The sequence below is a fragment of the Vidua chalybeata genome, chromosome 6 (assembly GCF_026979565.1).
Source record: "Vidua chalybeata isolate OUT-0048 chromosome 6, bVidCha1 merged haplotype, whole genome shotgun sequence".
Classification (NCBI taxonomy): Eukaryota; Metazoa; Chordata; class Aves; order Passeriformes; family Viduidae; genus Vidua; species Vidua chalybeata.
Window position 1 is genome coordinate 35,826,327 of NC_071535.1, and position 18,680 is coordinate 35,845,006.

General features: G+C 41.9%; 1 protein-coding gene across 1 annotated transcript in view; it reads left to right on the forward strand.

Moving 5' to 3' along the window:
* Positions 1-18,680, forward strand: part of PAPLN (papilin, proteoglycan like sulfated glycoprotein) — a 62,254-nt gene that overhangs the window by 20,547 nt on the left and 23,027 nt on the right. The window contains 10 exon segments of the mRNA XM_053945112.1: positions 2,480-2,542; positions 10,824-10,939; positions 12,298-12,358; positions 12,625-12,727; positions 13,602-13,732; positions 14,055-14,178; positions 14,902-14,982; positions 15,943-16,115; positions 16,670-16,793; positions 17,924-18,050. Of these exon segments, the coding sequence (XP_053801087.1) occupies positions 2,486-2,542; positions 10,824-10,939; positions 12,298-12,358; positions 12,625-12,727; positions 13,602-13,732; positions 14,055-14,178; positions 14,902-14,982; positions 15,943-16,115; positions 16,670-16,793; positions 17,924-18,050 (1,097 nt within the window). The 5' untranslated portion in view covers positions 2,480-2,485.

Below are 18,680 nucleotides of genomic sequence, written 5' to 3' on the forward strand. Positions count from 1 at the left end.
TCTGAGGAAGCTTTTAAAATAACAAGTTTGTTGACACTCAGTAATCAAATGCAGGATTTGTTTTCCAGTCGGGAATTTCACAGGATACAGACGGTCCTGTTCTTCCTTCTGCTGATCCTTCCTGGAATCTCTTGACCAGTTTAATCGGTCTGGATGGTCTAAACATTTTAATGCTAAATTTGGGACTTATGATAGCAATTTCCATGCAAGTGCAATGGCACAAAGGTACAAACAAGCACCAGAGCTGTAACCTCTCGCTGCTTTGGTGCACAGGGTTGCCCCATACATTGGGTTCTGACTCTCCTTGTCTCCTCAGAGAATCTTTTTCTGCTGCCTGGCTAAAAACATCCAAGATACTAACTACCTGGAGAATGGGAGCACTGCTAGCCCTGGTGACCTGCTCCTCTAGCCTCTTCTCCAGGAGCCTCATGTGGTTTGGTCCCTGCTCCCTGTCTGCCTCTTGGTAGAAAGAGCTGAACAGACAGTTCATTAGCAGCAGAACAAGGATATGATTTTCAAGGCCATATCTGTGGACCTGAGAGGTGGCTGAAAATGGAATATGTGAGAGAGGAGTGCTCTCTCACATATGAGAGATGAAAAGGGAAAAGATGATTTTTTTTTTTCCCCTTTTCGTAGTAGGAATAGGAGCTGATCTCAAATATTTACCTCTGATGGCAACACCATTCAAGGAAGATGCTGCTTTCAGAGTGTTTTTTCCTAGTGCTGTGGGCCATTATAAGGTCATTCAGGAGAACTTTGCTGCTTGGGTATACAGATCATGTAGCAAAAGGGTCTCTTCTTACCTGTGCTTCCCCTGAGAAAGGATAGGATGCTTGGCAAGGTTGTGACAGAGATCCAGCCTGCTCTGGTCATTGGCCTCCACAGCACAGAGAGCATTCTTGACCTCTTCTGGAGGGTAGCCTCAGGTTGTTTCTTCCTTGATTTGAATAGAAAGAGTTGTAGTAGCACCTGTGGATGATGGAGGATACACAGTCTTCCCTCAGTTTCCTAAGAATTACTAAACCAAAATTAATGATAGCCTTTTCATATAAAAAGCTCCTATATCTTCATTTTCTTATGAATTGTACGACTGGCGCTCAGTATTTAGGGAGAGAAGTTTATCCGTGCTTGTTTTCCCAATTCCATTTTCCCTGCTCATTATTATTTTGCACACAGACTGGCACAACTGATTTTTTTTAGTAGCTTTTACATCTGAAAGTATTTAGGAACAAGCTTTTTATTCTCAGCACGGTGAATGCTGGGAGTGTTAAAATCCATAGTATATACGGACTTGGAGAGTTGTAATAAAATCTGTTCATTGAGGCCTAAGACTATAAGAAAAATGGTTGCCCATCATAAAGTAACCTGAAATATTCAAATACCAGATCAACTAAATTTCATTTGGGGTATTTCTTGGTTCTGATGTCATATCCTCATGCAACAATGATTTTATATCAATGTTATCATTGTTAATAGTGATACACATTCTGTATTTTATCTGAATTTAATAGGCCAGGCTAAAGCTGCTATATATGAAGTTTTAATATTAAAACAGATATTGTTACTAGGATTGATTAAATAAACATTTCTTCCTTGATGCTTTTGTGTACTGTGAAAGGAAAATTTTTCCTTTTACCTTTCCTTTTCCAAATTAGAAGGAAGCCCAAACTAGATAAAACTGTGCTAGGAATATCTAGTCTGTCTTTTTTTTTTTATTTTCCCCTGGGCTTAACTGGTCACAAGATCATGAGAAAACAGTGATGAGAAAGAGTCAGATTGTAGTGGCTGAAGTGTCCCTGTCACAGCTGTGAGCTCTGGTGGGTGGTGGTTGGTGTCGCTGCAACTCAAAAGAGGAAGGGTTAAGTAGCAACAGGGAAAGTACCAGCAAAGTATTATGATCCCAAATGTGGATAATGCCCCAAATTCAGGAACTGTTTTATGCTGCCTACCAGCCTACATGACCTGATCTCCTTTCTAGCTCTGCAGAGCTCATATAACTGCTCATGGTGGAATCTAGCTATAGCTGTCCATGATGAATTGTTGGATTTTAAACAAGCACAATGACACAAGATGAATGTAGGGTACAGAAATGTTAACTGTGGAATTTTTTACCTTGGGTTGGTTGAAGTCATTGCAATCCTCAAGTATTTTATCAGGTGTATACATAAAGGGGTGGGAGGGCAGACATGCAACAGCATGCACCTTCCACTGTGCCTGCGGATGGTGTTCTCATAATACCAGAGGAAAGTTCAGGGAAATAAGCACTCTCAGTAATTATATCCTGGCTTTCTGTGCAGGGTAATTTCAGTCTTTGCAGATGCCTTCATCTATCCAGGGAGTTTAGTGGTAAAACTGCTTCTCTTCTCTCCCCTTGATTTTACTTCCATCTCCATTTTTACTTCATGGTATTGTAGCTTTTCCACCAAACAAACAGCAAAGAAGCAAGCAATCTCGATGAGTAATTCTTCTGTTCCCACAGGCAGAGATGAAGAAACTGTTCCTTCTGCTCATGCTAACAACGACATCACCCTCTGCATTTTCAGTAAGTAAATGCTCTTCTGAGCACTGTTATAAGAAATGAAAGATACTTTTGTTAAGAACTGTCAACATCTGTAACTCAAGTGCTTTGTAGAAAGTATTTCTGAAAGAGCTAATAGGTTCAAGTCATCAGGCCTATTGTGGCACATCTTATGAAAAGTCTAACATGGCAATTAAATACTAGAATTCTCGTAGTGCCTTTGGTCCTAGGGATGTTATCTGCAAAGCAGTAATTGCTGTCTCCTGCTTCAAAGCTAGAGAGACTTATCACTTGAAATAAAGAGAATGGATTTTTGGTTAGCTTATTTTTCTCTTTTCCTTGGTCTTAGAAGTATTAGCCATGTGGTTTAGCTTTGCTGAGAGAGGTTACTTTATGTTAAGCCAATGTGATATTATCAGAGAAAGAATGCAGCAATTACGAACTGGGATTCCTGTTCCTTTTTGAGCGAGAAGCAGGATCTCTCTGAAGTAAATGCAGCTTGAGAACAGTTTCCCTGACTTGAAGTTAAACTTTATTAGTGAGTTGGTCATCTCAGGTAAAAGATGACCTGCAGAGAAGAGTGGAAGTGTTAGCAAAGGAAGACATTACATGTTTGTTAGGTGTAAAGGAAAAGAGAGTGGGGGAAAAAAGAGGCAATTATCACTTGGAGTAAGTGTTTTGTTTTCTAGGCCACCTTTGAAGATCAGGGATGAGAGACCAGAAATCAAGCAGAGTTTGTTGGTTGTCTTATTTTCTCTTACAGGTGGAAATATACTTAAATGATTGCTTGCTGTCTCACATCTAATAAAAAAATCATACTATATGTTAAAAGAACCAGAAATGGAAGATATTTTCTTCAGTTCATCTGTTCACCTGCCTATCTCTAATTTGGAGATTCTGGTGATTTTTTTTTTTTTTTTTTTTTTTTTTGGAAGGGATATAACTGAAATACCCTGAGACTGTGAAGGCTGACATTTCTCTGTAGCATTAGACTCTACCCCCTCCATGCAATCAATAATTCCTCTTGAAGCCATGCTGAATGAAAGGAGAAGTTTTGCTTGGCCACCGCTGAAGTTCAGTATGTCAGTTTCCCTGACATACTGGATCTGTCCAAGTAATACATTCTTTATATGGATCTGCATTTCTAGGTTGAAATGCTGCTTTTTAATTTATTCTGAATAACTTAACATTTTTATTGTTTAAAGTGCTAATCTATTGAATAAACTCTTAGATGGCTTAACCGGCTTTAACAAAGGGCAGAAGGTGCACAAGGACATCAAAGTTAAGGTCATACAGAAACAGTAAAAATTACTGTGAGGACAGAGAAAAAGGCAATTTTACTGTTATTCCTATGGAGAAAAAGGGAGAAAACATGCACAAGAATAATTTTACCAGGTAGAACCAGTTTGTTTTGCCCTATAACCTGTCTACAGTTATGTCATGAGCATGTGTCTAGAAAAAAACATTAAAGATAGGCAAATATAATTTCTCCAATACACTTCCAGTATATGAACCCTTTGAGCTTGAGATGTCTCTGTCTCTCTTTCCTGAATTTGGTCAATGCCTCCTTAAAGCCATAATACCAAGATCCTGCTCTTGAGAGCTAAATATCAACTATCATGTAATGTTTTATTAATATTAATTCATAATTAATAAATAATAGCATTTTGGGATAGGATTCGTATTTCCCCTGTGTGTCACTTAAGTTGCCTACATTAAATCTCCACTGTCATTTTAGTGATAAATTGCTAATACTATGTTTTCCCATATTTCTTTGCAGTATGTCTCTGATTTTCTGTTGTCCTTTATTACCCTATATTACCCTTATCATCTGCTTTCATTACTTCTGTGGCTTTGGCATAACTAATAAATGTGTTGAGGCATTCTAGTTCCTTATGGAATTCTGCTGCTAATGTCAGGTCTTGCAGTGGATGGAGATTTTACTCCCGCTTTTGCCTTTGGGCCACTTGCTCATCATCCATTGAAGAATTGTCCTTCTGACTGCTTAATTTCCTTTAAAGCTTTACGTGAAGGATTTTTGGGAAGTTTTTTACAAATCTCAGTGTATCTAGCAGGTTACCTTTGTTATCGTTTTTGTTAATTGAAGAACTGCAATATTCTTAAAAGAATTTAGAATCTTCTAAGAATTGCAATCTTCTTAGAAGAAGAAGAATTTGCCTTTAAAAGTCTTGTTGACTTTTTCCCAAACATCCTGTATTTATGCAGGTGCCTGCTAGCTCTGTTCTTTGTTATAACTTCTATTAATTTGTCAGCTGACGTCAGTTTTACGCTCTGTAAATGTACAGTTCCATGGGTTCCCCTGGGATCATTTTGTAAACTGATGTCAGATTTTCCACTTTCCAATAATCACATGTTGAAGTGGATTTAGCTGAGAGGGTTGTCTGCTAGTATGTAACAGTTTATCCATTTCAACCTTGAGTTCCTGTTAGGCCCCTTGGATAAACAACTCCTAGTGACTTCATACTGTGTGTTTTGTCCACTTTTCCAAATAAGTTTGGGGTCATAAAGTTTATTCACAATCATCCTCTTTGTAGAGTTTTCTGAATGTGCTCTATTTCCTCCACAAGGATTCCAAGAATTAATTTGACTTCTCTGCAATGGCTCTATCTTTTCAGAGTTCTTTAAATTCCCTCCTCATCTCCAGGCCACCCAGAGTTCCTGGAAGCCTTTCCATTTCTGAAAAGCAGAATGGTACCTGCTCTGCCTGCTGCCCAGCAATAGGGCACAGTGCCGTGGGCCAGCACGCCCCTGGCTGTGCAGAGCTCCAGGCGTGCACCATGTCCTCCCCAGCTGACAGAAAATCAGTGGGTGTGGAAGGAGCTAGCTGTAGGGTGCGACAGCCCAGAGAGAGGCAGCACAGTGAGGTGTGTTGAAGAGTTGAAAAGGGAACATGGAAAAGAGGTGGGAACCATGAGGGAGTTGGTTCAGTGATATAGGGAGAATTTGAAGTGTTTTGAGAAAATGAATGTATCAGGGAACTGCTGGATTTTACTGGATTTGTTAGAGGGGATATGCTAACGAGCCATGGCTAGGGTGAGAGTGGAATGAAAGGAGACGCAAACAGTGAGTGTAAACCACAAGCCATTAAAGCTAACAAAGCCTGGGTTTTTTTCCTCATCTTCGTAAAGCAACTTGTCTTAATAAGATACTCACTTCTTCTGCACCACTTTGTATTTTGCTTCCTGCTGTTACCATCTTGTTCACTTTCATTCTTGTTTTTCTAGTTTTACTCAAATACAATTCCTTGATTGCTTATTCATTATTCATAGAAATGGTACTTGGCATTGTTCACCTTCAAAGCTCTCTGCGAGCCTGCTGTGTCTGAGCCAAGATCAATGGTTAAGACAGAATTATAAAAAATGCTTTGCTGATGTGATTTGGTTCATTAGCTCCTTTTTGGTAGCATTTTTGGCTAATATCCTAGCTGGTTGCAGATGAAGCCATCTTGAAAATGCATATTAGCATAACAGCAGATATCTAAATTATAGACATGTAATATATACTGAATGTTTTCAGGTCCCTTTCAATTAAGTTTGAGGGTTGGATACCACATGTCATGCAGAGCTTAGCTATATGAAAATATATTATTGGTGGTTATCATTGTAGTACTGGGTAATTCTTCTGGATATAGAAAGGAGAAGGAAATCGTTCATATCCCAAAGAACACATGGTCTAAGGACACAGTCCATGTGGGTTGTTTTTGTTAGGGCCCTGAGGGCACTACTAGGCTTTACAGGCCCTAACTGGACTCTCCACACCCAGCCCGCTGCCCAGGACACCCTTGTAGACTCCTGGGACTGCTGGCTCTTGCCCCATTGAGGATCTGCACAACTCTGCCTGGCCAGCCATGGACCCTGATGAGTCAGGCCCACCTGCAGTCCCAATTCCCAGCCTGGTTTCAGGTGGAGGTGCCCAATTCCCAGGGCTGGGGCTGCTCACTGGCTTGTGCTGCTCCCTGGCTTGCTGTGTTGTCCTGGGAGAGCCTCCCACTACTGGCCCACAAGGAGCAGCCAACCTTTGGCACACCTTGACACTTTTCTTTCCTTTTCCATTTCCATTATAAACTTTTCTCTGAGCAATTAACTTCTCCCTAAGCACTTATTATTCAATGTTATCAAAGTTGCATTTTTTCACTGGAGACTTCTTACTTGCCAAGACTTTGGCAATGAAACCATTACAGATGTGATAGTGGTGATAGTTTTCTTTTGTAAAGTATTTGGTTTTCACCCTTCTCTCCTACATGTTTCCTAAATGATGCTACAGTTCAGGGTGTGTCAAAATCAACATTAACCATATTTCAGAAACTATAAACACCAGAAAGTAGATATTTATCAAATAAAATGATGCAGTGTTATTTCAAAAATACTAAGAAAGGTTAAAGAGAGAGAGTCTGATTTTGACTGTAGTTTTAAGCCATGGAAACACTATATAACTGTAACACCACATTACTTGTTTTATCATTGTGAGCAATATTTGTTTTCAGTGGGTAACAGCTGAACAAAGCCTTGTTGTCAGCCTCTATTTCTTGCCACGTTCTCCCTGTCCGCGCTGAGATTTGTATCCAATTCCAGTGGAACTTAGTAAGCATGTGAAACAGCCCCAGAAGTCACAGTAACAACATTTCAGTGTCCAAAATGATGCTTCAGTCGCACCTCAATAGGTCAAAGCTATGCAACCTTCTGGGCTAAAAGCAAGCAGTGGCCTTGTCCAAAACCTCTTGGTCATAGAGTGGTTATCCGTAACCATGTGCTTTGAGTAGCGGCTGTTGGAGTGGTGCAACAGGATATTTTGTCGCTGCTCGTCAGTCTGGAAAAGCAGCACCAAAAAAACCCCACAAAATAATTCAGGGTGACTATCTCTGAGTCCTGAAAGGTGCCCAAGGAGCAAGGGGTAAGAACTTACCTGGGATGTAGGTTGTTGGGATGTGTGACTGCAGAACTTCATTGAACACTTGTGACTGTATAGTAAATTGACGTTTTCTTTGATAGCTTGCTAGTATTTGAGCTGCAGCAAGGCACTAGGAAATTGTTCCCACTGAATTACTTCTCCACAGTTGGTGATATTAACTTTGTGGATCACTGCATGCCTGCAATGTGTTTGTCTGGGAAGCACAGTACTCTTCCCATGCATAGTTTCCTATCCATCTCATCAAACTGACTGGAAAGTCTTTCAAGGGCCCCCTTTGAAGTGCTCCTGCATAGTGCCAGCTCTGTCCCATTCATAGCTTCTCTTCCAGTGCATGTGTCATATATTAAAATAAACATTACATGGTATATAATAAGCTATCTGGGACACTTTTCCAGAATTCTTTTGTTTGCCTGTGACGCATACTGGAACCGTCTTTGCAGATGAGGTCTGGAGGTCTAATGACTCAGAGGCATAGCTCTTTACTTGCTGATGATATCAGATGCAGTTGGCCTGGTAACAGCAGATGCTGCAACTACATCAGCAGTTCCTCTGTCTAGGAACTGATGAAAGCAATGCAGTGTTCATAAAAATGAAATCCCTGGCCTTCTAAACTTGTATACCGCAGCAGCCTGTATGCAAATGGGCTCTGAGAGCCCACAGTGCCAGGGTCATAGGCAATATCAACATTCCCAGAAAGGATGCATTGCTGGTGTCTCAACTGGTGATAAAACTGGACAGAGCAGTTGGGCGTTAACTGACTGCTCTTTGGGGACTTTTTAGAAGTCAAGAAAGATGGTTGTATGCATTTTCTCTCTTCTCCTGAAATATTAAAATATATACTTTATGCAGATAAAGAATCTACATTCTTGTATGAATGTCAGGCTGAAGCAAGGGAAGAACAGAACCGAATGAATTTGTAACAGTGATGAAGATTGTAGATTTTTCGTTCTGAAATCCATAAGGGAATGGAATTTAGTTGTCCTGGCTGACATGAGATAAAGGCATTCCAGAGTCTGAAGAGAGCAGAAAGAGGCTTTTGGAACAGAAACTGTCTGACAGCATCTGAAAATGTCCTGTTATCAAGTTATGTAATAATATATTTATTATAAACATGCAGCTTTATCTTTGTCTGCCTACACATGTGCAGTTACTGAAGTAATGAGGACCGTACACAGATTTCCAAATATGGGAGTTGGGCCCCTATTAAAATCTTTCTCTGACACTGTACAGCTTAGGGAGGATTCTTTTGTCTAATGCTCCTTTTGGGGTGTACATAAATGGAGTGCTACTGAGAAAAATGATTGTTCCTGCACTCTGTGGATGCATAAGCCTTACAACAAAGAGTCCCTGCAGATTCTACTCTCTATAGAAGGAATAAATAATGCTAGTTCTGTAGGAGGGATATTGGAATATTTATCAGGGTGGTGTGTGTGTGTCAAGGAAGGGCTTTCTATCCTAATTGCCTTCCAGTAATCTGACTTTCAAATGCTCTTCCTTTGGATTTTTATCTACATGTTTCCTTCTCCCTTATGCTGACTGAAAGGTCCCTTGTTTCCACAGTGAGCTAATACTGCACCTAAATCAGTCAGCTGATACAGAGGAATAAGACTGCTGAGAAAGAGTGGTAGTGTATTTTATTCTTTTGAGGGTAAGGGAGGAGGGATTACAGGGGGAGGAATTAGGTGTCTGAAAGAAAAATTCAGGAAAATAAGATTGCTGAAAAAAACCTTGCTGAAAGCTAAAACACTATTGTTGAGATTATGCCCAGAAAGGCAAATGAGAATGCAGGAGACAAACAGTGAACTGAATATCTGGAGTGAAAGAGTGGGAGAACGGTTTGGCACAGGATCAGGGAGATGTTGACTTGGCCAAGAGGAGGCATGTAGAAATGGCTGTAAACCTGGGCAGTGCCACTGAATGAGCAGGGCAAAGAGAAACAGAGTTAATCTGAACCAGAGGTATTAGAAAAGACTGTGTGAAGAAAAGTAAGTAGCTGAGCTAGGAAGAAAGTGTTTCACATTAGAGAAATACAGGTAATAATTTGGGGTGACTCTGCAGCTAGATAGTTGGGGGTAATTTGGTAGTAAATGCATAGATATGAATGGCTAATATTTCTGACTCTTGCTCTGCCAGCAGCAGGGAATAAAGGTGAAGTAAAGAAACAAGACTGTAACTTGGACATACAGTATGGCAAGAGAGTGTGTGTGGAAAACTATAAAACCTGTCTAACTGACAAGGGAGGATTAACCCATGCATCTTGCCTGAACTGGACTCACTGGATGATTTATTAGACTAGCTCGTATTTCTAGCAGAGGTTTGGACGTTTTTGTGTGGAGACGAGTTAGATCACATCACAATAATTTTTTACCCTTTTTTTCTCTGCCTGCCCACTCTTCACTACAGCAAATGTCTCAGTGCCCAAATGGCCTGTAGAACCTTCTCAGGGGTACAATTGTATACATAAACTGCCCTACAGTTTGCAGCTGCCCAGCAAACCCTGTTTTTACAGTGTCACTCACCAGGTAACCCTGCACTTACCTTCTTTTTTTCAAGCAGAATCAATCTGACTGCATCTTGCAAATATTACTTTATCCTTAAGATATTGCCATTCTTCCCACTAACCACACATCCTGCTGTATGTGGATCCCATCAGCTGCAGAAGGCTTTTTTTTTCTGAAAATATGATATTTCATATATTTGCAAGACAATGTATTTTGGTTGGTTCCATCACACATGTAAATTTTTGTCTATATTATCATGGTTATTTCTCTTAATGTCAATATTTGACTTTCTAAATACAAAATTAATAAGGGTTTTGCTAATGATGGCCCAGACCTTGACATTGTCATTGGACACAGTTGGGTAAGGGGAATAAAGGTCCATATATGGAATTCTGTTGCAGTAAAAAGTGTGTTCTGGGGCATTTCTTTCTGCTTCCTTTACTTCTCTTAAGTATTGGACTTAGAGCCAAGGATTTGGGTTTAAGTGGTTCCATTGATCTGGTGTGGAGTGACAGGGCTCAGAGTCCCTGAAGTAATGATTTGCCCTTGCTGCCTTGCTGAGATGAAGATGTTATCTTCTATTAGATTGTTATTCAAAAGTGCTGAAATTCTATGAATAGCCAAACAGTAGCAGTTAAGAGAGATTATGAAGCTGGATGTGCTATATGGCTTCAGCAAGCTAATACTCCTAGATACTAGAGACCTGATCTTTCTGATGTAGTACTGTGTGCCACTTTTCATGTTAGGAATACAGCACAGCAAGACAGCCTTTTTTTGCAAGGGAACACAGAGGATCTCTGCTTCATTTTCTTTTTATTTTTTTTTCCTGTGTTGCTGTGTCTTTTTGCTATGTCTGTGGGGTTTTTTATTTCTAGGGCCGCCGGATGAAAAGGCAGGCTGATGTCTGGGGGAGCTGGGGTGAATGGAGCAAGTGCAGTCGGAGCTGTGGCGGTGGAGTCAGCTTTCGGCAACGGCACTGCTATTCCCAAAGGTGAGGGCTAACCTCTTTTTTTTTTTCTTTATTTTCTTTAAATGTGTTGTACTGTTACTGAGCTCCTGCAGTTTTGTTCCAATATACGTCCAGAAAAAAAAAATACTTAACGTTTGATCCCAGGGGAATGAATCCACTTTGAGATGAACCTCAGTTTCAGTCTTGTCACAGCTGTTTTGAGTAGTGCCCTCTTCAACACATGCTTGCTTTGGCTCCTTTGATAGAGCACAGCAGTTTCTCTGTGAGTTCTGAGGCTGTGCAATCAGGAGATTGGCATGGTAGCAGCTGTTCAATCAAGTCTAGTGTGGCAAGCCCTGAGGGAGATGGAGAACAGGCCAGAGCAGTTGGTTTCTCTCCTGAGAGCTCCTGACAACACTGAGGTTTCCTCAGGTTTATGATTCCCAGGATGGTAAATTGCCTCAGAAGAAAGGAAGAGTGAATTTGGCTCAAACAGTGTTAGTGCTGTGCCACCTCATTTGCAGCTGGGTTAGCTGCATCCTAATGAAGATGATGACTGGTTCTGCACCTGTTGGGAATGATGGACTGTAGAGATCCTGTTGTGGATGAAAACAAAGCAAAGGAGGGAAAAAAAGCCAGACTCTCCATATAATGAAAAAACCAGCCTCTTTCTGTTTAGAGAAATTAGAGGAGGTTTTGTAATAGAAGAAGCCAGAGTTATGAAGCTGCTGCTTCCCACAGAGAATAAAGAAAGGTCTCTTTTGAAGGCTGCCCATTATGGTTTATACCTGCCAGAATCCCTGAAGGCCTGTCTCTCCATTTTAGGAGCACTGAGGTGTTAGGCACTGATTGGCTTTTTAGATCAATTTCCTCCATATTTGTTACTCTCCATAATTCTCAGCTGGGGTCATTTGATTGGAGTAAGGGTATTGCATATTTTCCATGGGCGTATTTCCTCCTTCCTAATAAGGGACCTATTGTGCACAAAAAAAAAATCAAGATAAATGATGCACAAAAATATTCTGAATTGGCCACTATCCTCGTGCTGCTCACAACATGTTTCTCTTTCTTGTATGGACACCTCGACCCTTTGCTGGTGGACAACGGACTAAAATCCTAGCTTCCATTATTTAGTTGGAACATGACCCTGAAGAGCTGCACTGCAGTTGTTCATGGTGTGTGTCTTATTCATGCCAGAATACAAACCATAGCATAAAATGCCACTAGAAAATGCCAGCTTGTTTTAGTGGTGAAGAAGTGCATTTTAGTTATTTTGCTGTTTCAGGGAACTCTGTGAGGGGCATATGCTTGGTGTGAAGGTGATTTGTAACGTCTGCCATGAGATAACTTTTTGCATATCTATTCTTCAGAGAGCTCCATGTATTTTTTCTGTCTTCCAGGACAGGAGGTCCTTCCAGTTGCGTTGGATCAACACGAAGCTATCGGTCATGTAATGTTCAGGTATAGTGCTCTGGTTTTCGTTTTTGTTGCCTGTTGCTCCTTTTCCCCAGACAAACATAATTCTTGTTCAGAAATAAAATGTGATTATTAGTTCCTGTTTCTCTGATGTCACTAGTGGATGCAGTTCATTGACAGTATCCATTCAAAAGTATATTGAAATTATGCCCCATTTTAAAGGGGAGGAATAAACCCCACATTTTTATTGTACACTTTCTTTTCCTCCATTTTTATAATACTCCAGTACAAACATTTTCTCTTCCAAACAGAACTGTCCGGAAGGCTCCCGGGATTTCCGGGCAGAGCAGTGTGCAGAGTTTGATGGGACAGAATTCCAAGGCAAGAAATATAAGTGGCTTCCATATTATGGAGGTAATGATAAACATGTGGCGTTACACTTCATCACTACCTATCAACAATATGTTTTGAAGTGACTGTAATGTTTTTTTACTGTAGTATCCTTGCAGGGTACTTCCTTAGATGGAGTGGGGGACAGGAGTTGGCATGGAAAAAAAATGTTTTTGCCAGCAGGAAATGGAAATTGCTGTCCTGGATGCATGGGCCAAGAGAGAGTGTTGCAGCAATATGTACTTGTCTCTTGTAACAGCCATTCTTTCAGGAACATTGCTCAAGGAAATTTGGAACTGGTTGCAGTGAGGTTCCAAAGTATTAGAGGAGCAGAAGTTCTGCTGTATTTTCCAATATTATCAAAAGAATATTAGTAAGACACAAGAGAAGCAAATGTATGTAATTAATGAATGCTTCAGAAAATATATCTCTTTAATCAGCCCGTGCTTTCTTGAGGAACCAGCTCAGAAGGCAGGTGTGGGAACCAGGGGCCCTTACTCTGAGCTTTGATATGGTATCATTCACAGTTGGTTAACAAATTATGAGGGATTTTAAAATGGATTTTAAAGGGTTTTTTGTTGCTTGTTAAAATAACACTTCTGTATCAGCACTTGTTCTTGTTCTAGAAAGCCGTGTACTCCAAGGGAGTATAAGAGCAATCCTACTAAGGAATAACCAAATATCCACTTAGACCAACGTCCCCTGAGGAAATATTTGTGTACAGTGAGATTTTACTAGGGTATTTTTCCAGCCTCCAGCAGTTTGTGACACAGAAATCCATTCAATATCTGCCACTTAGTATCAGTAGACCCCTCTGTTTCTGCTCCTGTGATCTAGAACTAGGCTCCTGGTGCAGTATCAAGCTATTATATAATGTTTCTTTTTTCTCTCCTGCCAGCACCTAATAAGTGTGAGTTAAACTGTATTCCAAAGGGAGAAAACTTCTACTACAGGCACAAGGAAGCAGTGGTAGATGGGACTACCTGTGAACCTGGCAAGCGAGATATCTGTGTAGAGGGAGTTTGTCAGGTTAGTCATCTTGGTACTTCCTTCATTCATCATTGGGTCTGTCAGTCTTTCTGTTGTCTCCCTTTGTTTTACTTGACCTTTCATCATAGCATCAGAAAAGGTGAATCACTCAGTTTCAAGGTGCAGAGGAGCATCTGGATAGCATTTATCTGGCTCTAGCTGTGAAATAGTAGATAACAGTTTTGTCGTTTTCTCTGCCCTATCCTGACTTTCTGGACTCCCTAGATCCAGGCTTTCTCAATAGATCTGTCCAGCATTTGGCCTTTTTTTTTTCCCTCTCTCATCACAGTTTATTCCTATTAATGCTCCTGTGCTCTGACAGGCTGTTGGCTGTGATAATATGCTGGAATCTGTCAAGAAGGAGGACAAGTGCCTGCAGTGTGGAGGAGATGGCAACACCTGCTATGGTGTGAAGGGCACTTTTGATGTGGCCAGCCTCCCCAAAGGTACAGATGATCCTAGGTAGTTTGGGCAGGTGAGAAGGAGAGAGTTAAACCAATAATCAACTGCTACAAGGGCTGGGGGGACACCTGCTCGCATGATTGTTATAGGCATGCTTGGATATTCACTTGAAATATCTGTACAGTGTGTGGCCTCAGCATCAGAAAAGGTATTCTTGGCCTTATCCGGGAATCACTTCGTTAATCTGTGTCCATACTGGAGTACTTGCCATGATGTTGATGTCTTTCCCCACTCCCTCTCCATCAGGTGCTGTAAGTGCACCATAATAACATCACCACACACCATCTTCGTGAGGCTGTCCAGTGTTTTGATAGCCCCACCAGGACATGTGCAGGGCTAGAAATGGGACTGCATCTTCTGCATTTGGCCAATTTTGAAAAATTTCAAGATGTCAACCACACTTGTGGTCGCATCTCTCTATGTTGAACTCCAATATGATTCTTGCTGAAATTCCAAAGATTTCAAAATGTAGCAAACGGACTTTTCTGAGGTATCATTGGAATTTTTTACATATAGACTGATCTGTGGATAATGTAGGGTGAGGTTATTCATCATGCAGTTAAAGTGATAATGGAAATGCTTCATGTCACCATCAAAAAGCTCATCTAGTTGTTCAGGCACAAATTAAGCCATGAGCATCTTTGGCACAGAGGAGTGGCTGTATGGCACCCACAGTCAGATATTGAATAATCCCCCTTTTTTTTCAGGTTACAATCAAATCTTTATTATCCCTGTGGGAGCCACAAGCATCCAAATTAAGGAGGTTAAGCCCAGCAGGAACTTCCTAGGTATGATTGATGTCAGAATCTGTGTATCAGTTCATTTGGATTCCAGCCATTAAGTTAAACTCTGGTTTTAAGATATGGGTTTACCTTGAGGGCTTGATATGGCAGAGTGAAAAACTGAATATCAGGATATTGAGTATCCTTGAAACATGAATGATGCACAACTCTGGGCTTCACATTTACTTCATTTTCTGTCCTGTGGATATCTTGGTGTTGGGTGTGGAATAAAAATACACAAACCACATTGAGACTTCCTGCTTGTAACTTACAAGGAATCTAGCTGATCTAGCCAAATTTGGCTAGAGTTCTGTTTGGTGAATGCAAACCCTACCTACTCCTGCCATCTAGAAGTTTGGGGTGGGCTTCTTTTCTCCATTGATTTCTTTGGGGCATTTGTATAGCCTCAAATTCTGGTCATTCTGCAGAGGGAGAAAAGGCCTTGCCTAGCTTTCTGGACAGGGCTGAGGAAATTCCAGTGGAGAAAGCAAATACTCTTCTGCTTTCTGAGTGTTCCATCACTGAGTGCTTAGGACAAATCAGTCTGGTGATGTTTTCCTTAGTAGAAAACTGGATTCAGCACACATCTTGCTTTCTGAACAGAGTATCTGATGAATCAGATAGTGGTGTAAAGTCAGTGGAGTGTGAATCCCACATCTTAATGGTAAGAAGGACAGAGGCTGACATTGGCTGTGCTCCAGTCTAACAGTGAGGAATGCAGAGGCAAGGCAGGAATATGCTGGAGGCATTTGGCTGTGCAGCAAAAAATTGCTTGATCTGCAGCAAAACTGGCAAGAGCCAATGTTTGAAAGTGGAGCAGCTTCTGCTAAAAAAGCCATACGGGGAGGACAGCATTGATGGAGGATGGTGGTCACTCTCATTTGCTTGTGACACAGTATTGAGTGGAAATAGGAGCAACCTTGTGGAGTTCTTATGATCCTTTCTCTGGCATGTGGGTTTGTCCAGCTGTCAAGAACGTGCGAGGGGAGTATTACCTGAACGGGCACTGGACGATTGACTTCAGCCGGGCGCTGCAGGTGGCCAGCACGGTGCTGCACTATGACCGTGGCTCGGAGAGTGATGTGGCCCCAGAGCTCCTCCATGCCCGGGGTCCCACCACAGAACCCCTCGTCATTGAGGTGAGAGGCTGTGCCTTCCCCCACTGACACTCTGCTCTCACTTTGCACGGTGGGAGTACGCTAGGAAAAACTGGAGACATGATGGGGACCCCAGGAATCTTACAAGGCTGTGGGCCTTCAAGCTAGACTGCAGAAATAGCACTTATTGCTGCTCTGGTTCTATTGCCCAGAAATAGGCAGTGCAAGGTTCAGTGTTGGTTTCCTGCCTATTCCTTTGGGCGCTGACTTTAAGGGAGGCAAGAGTCAGCACCAAATGGTGTTGGGGCAGGGACAGTCTCCGGGACACTTCTTGTTATGCTGTGCTGTAAGGCAGGAAATGTACTTGCTGTGACAGGAGCAGCTGGATCTTCTAAAGCCAAGAGGGCTGAACGCATCCTTCTCTGAAAAATAATACTCTCAAGAATATGATGGAAGGCAAGGAGAAAATCCAGTGCAGGGAATTAGTGCTTGTTGAATGGGAGAGGTGCAAGTCAGCTGGAACCCTCAGATGTGGTGGGGAAATGCTGTGAAATGGAAAAGTGTAATTTCACTGATTTCCTCCCATGCTTTTACAGCTCATCAGCCAGGAGCCAAACACGGGGGTACAGTATGAGTATTACCTGCCCCTGCAAGGACAGGCCTCGGGTTACAGCTGGAGCTACAGTTCCTGGAGCGAGTGCAGCTCTGAATGTGGAGGAGGTAAGGGGAGAGGACTTGATCCCTGGTGGCTGGTGTGGGGTTTATATCCACACCCTGCAGGCAGTGTGACAGTGTGCTGCCCTCTGCAGCAGTTTCCCAGTAGTCTCCTGCTGGAAAGCAGCACAGGGATCCACAGAGTGTTGCTAAGGTTTTGTCAAGGGAAGGTCGTGCATGGAGTCACAACAGGATTGTGGCCCATGCCGCCTTCTTATATTCCATTCCCTAGTCCTCAGACTTATTACTAGGACCTGTTAAGAATTTTCATAGATAGCCTTTATTTTGGTTTGCTTCAGGTCTTCATAGTCTTTTCAACCACTTGAGAGGTCCTCTCCAGAGGCCCTACAGTGAATATAGGCCATTCACTAATGTAATGGCCTACATTAGTGAATCACATCATTCTCCTCTGCCACAGCCTGGAAGATTCCCCCTCTCCAAAAGGGCTGTCAGATCTCCTAGGGTGTCCCATCATATTCAGTTTACAGATTTCTCCATGAGCAACATTATGCTCATGGATTTTAAGCTCAAAAGAAAAACAAACCCAAAAACTTCAATCAATCAAACAAAAAAACCCTCACCAGCTGAGGGTTATAGAGTATATAGAGTTCTTATCAGCCTCTTCTGGGCTTCCATCCTAATGGCCATTTTGGCAGCTTTTGCCATATTGTGACTGTAGGTGTAAAATTGTCTTTGTCTGGGCACTCATAACCTGTAGGAAGCATGAAGAGTTGCAAGTTTTACTCCCATATCCAGTCCTCACAAGACTGACCTTTTGAGTCTAACAGGAGACCCCCAGTTCTGCTGTGCACTGCACACATCTTGCAGGGCTCCTTCATGAGCAACTTAGGGGTACGGCACTCCCCTTGTGAGTGCCAATCCATAACAGGAAAATTCCCCTCAGCTACACAGAACTGTACTGTCTCCCTTGCTTTTCCAGCAGACTCCTGTATTCTGGGAAGGCATCATTTGTCCATATAGTGAGAGACAGAGACCTGCACCTGTCTCTTCCAGAATGGCTGTGACAGGTGTGGATTCTACATGACTTCAGAAACTTGTCTTTCCAACCCCAGTGTGTTGCTAACCTAGTCCTGGGTAGCTTGTGTTGATCAGATGCTCTCTTGCTTGTCCCCTAGGTTTCCAATCCCGCTTGGTGTTTTGTACCATAGACAATGAAATTTATCCAGACTATATGTGCAGGAATAAACCACAACCAGACAACAACCGGACATGTGGTCATCAGCCTTGTCCCCAGACAAAACGGTACGATTTCTTTCCTTCTTCTGGGGTCTGATTTCTTCCTGAGGTGCTTTTGGAACCAAGAAAAAAGTGACCCTCTCACTTCTGCCCTCCAGCATGGTTCTCTCCAAGGAGGTGCTTCACTTCTAAGAGAAAGCCAAAGACAAAAGATTGGGATGATAACACAGTGATGAATGATGAGCATTTCTGTGTGCATAAGGAAAGGGCTTAATACGTCCTGTGTTCATTTTACAGACCAATTAAATTTGCCTTCCAAAACAGCACTGTGGAAGACAGTTGTCTAGCCCATGTAGGAGATATGAAGCAAATTCTCTGGTTTTTCTTCTCTTGGGCTGGAGCCTACAGAGTAGAAGGTCTGAGCTGGTGTCATTTTATGTAATTTCTGCATTCCCAGTGTCTGTTCCCTTAGAAAGGGATGAATCCTGGAGTCTTTTCATTCTCCAGCATTTTCAAACCCCTTCACCCAACCATTTCCACCTTGTTCCTTACATCTGGCTTCACTTGGCTCTTACTGGACATCGAGAGCTGTAACATGAGCATTAGCTGTGTATCTGTGTACCAGTGGAGGCCTCTGAGAGCACTCGTGTGCGTGAGAGGGCACCTGGGAGCATTTCTGAATACATGTTAGCCTGT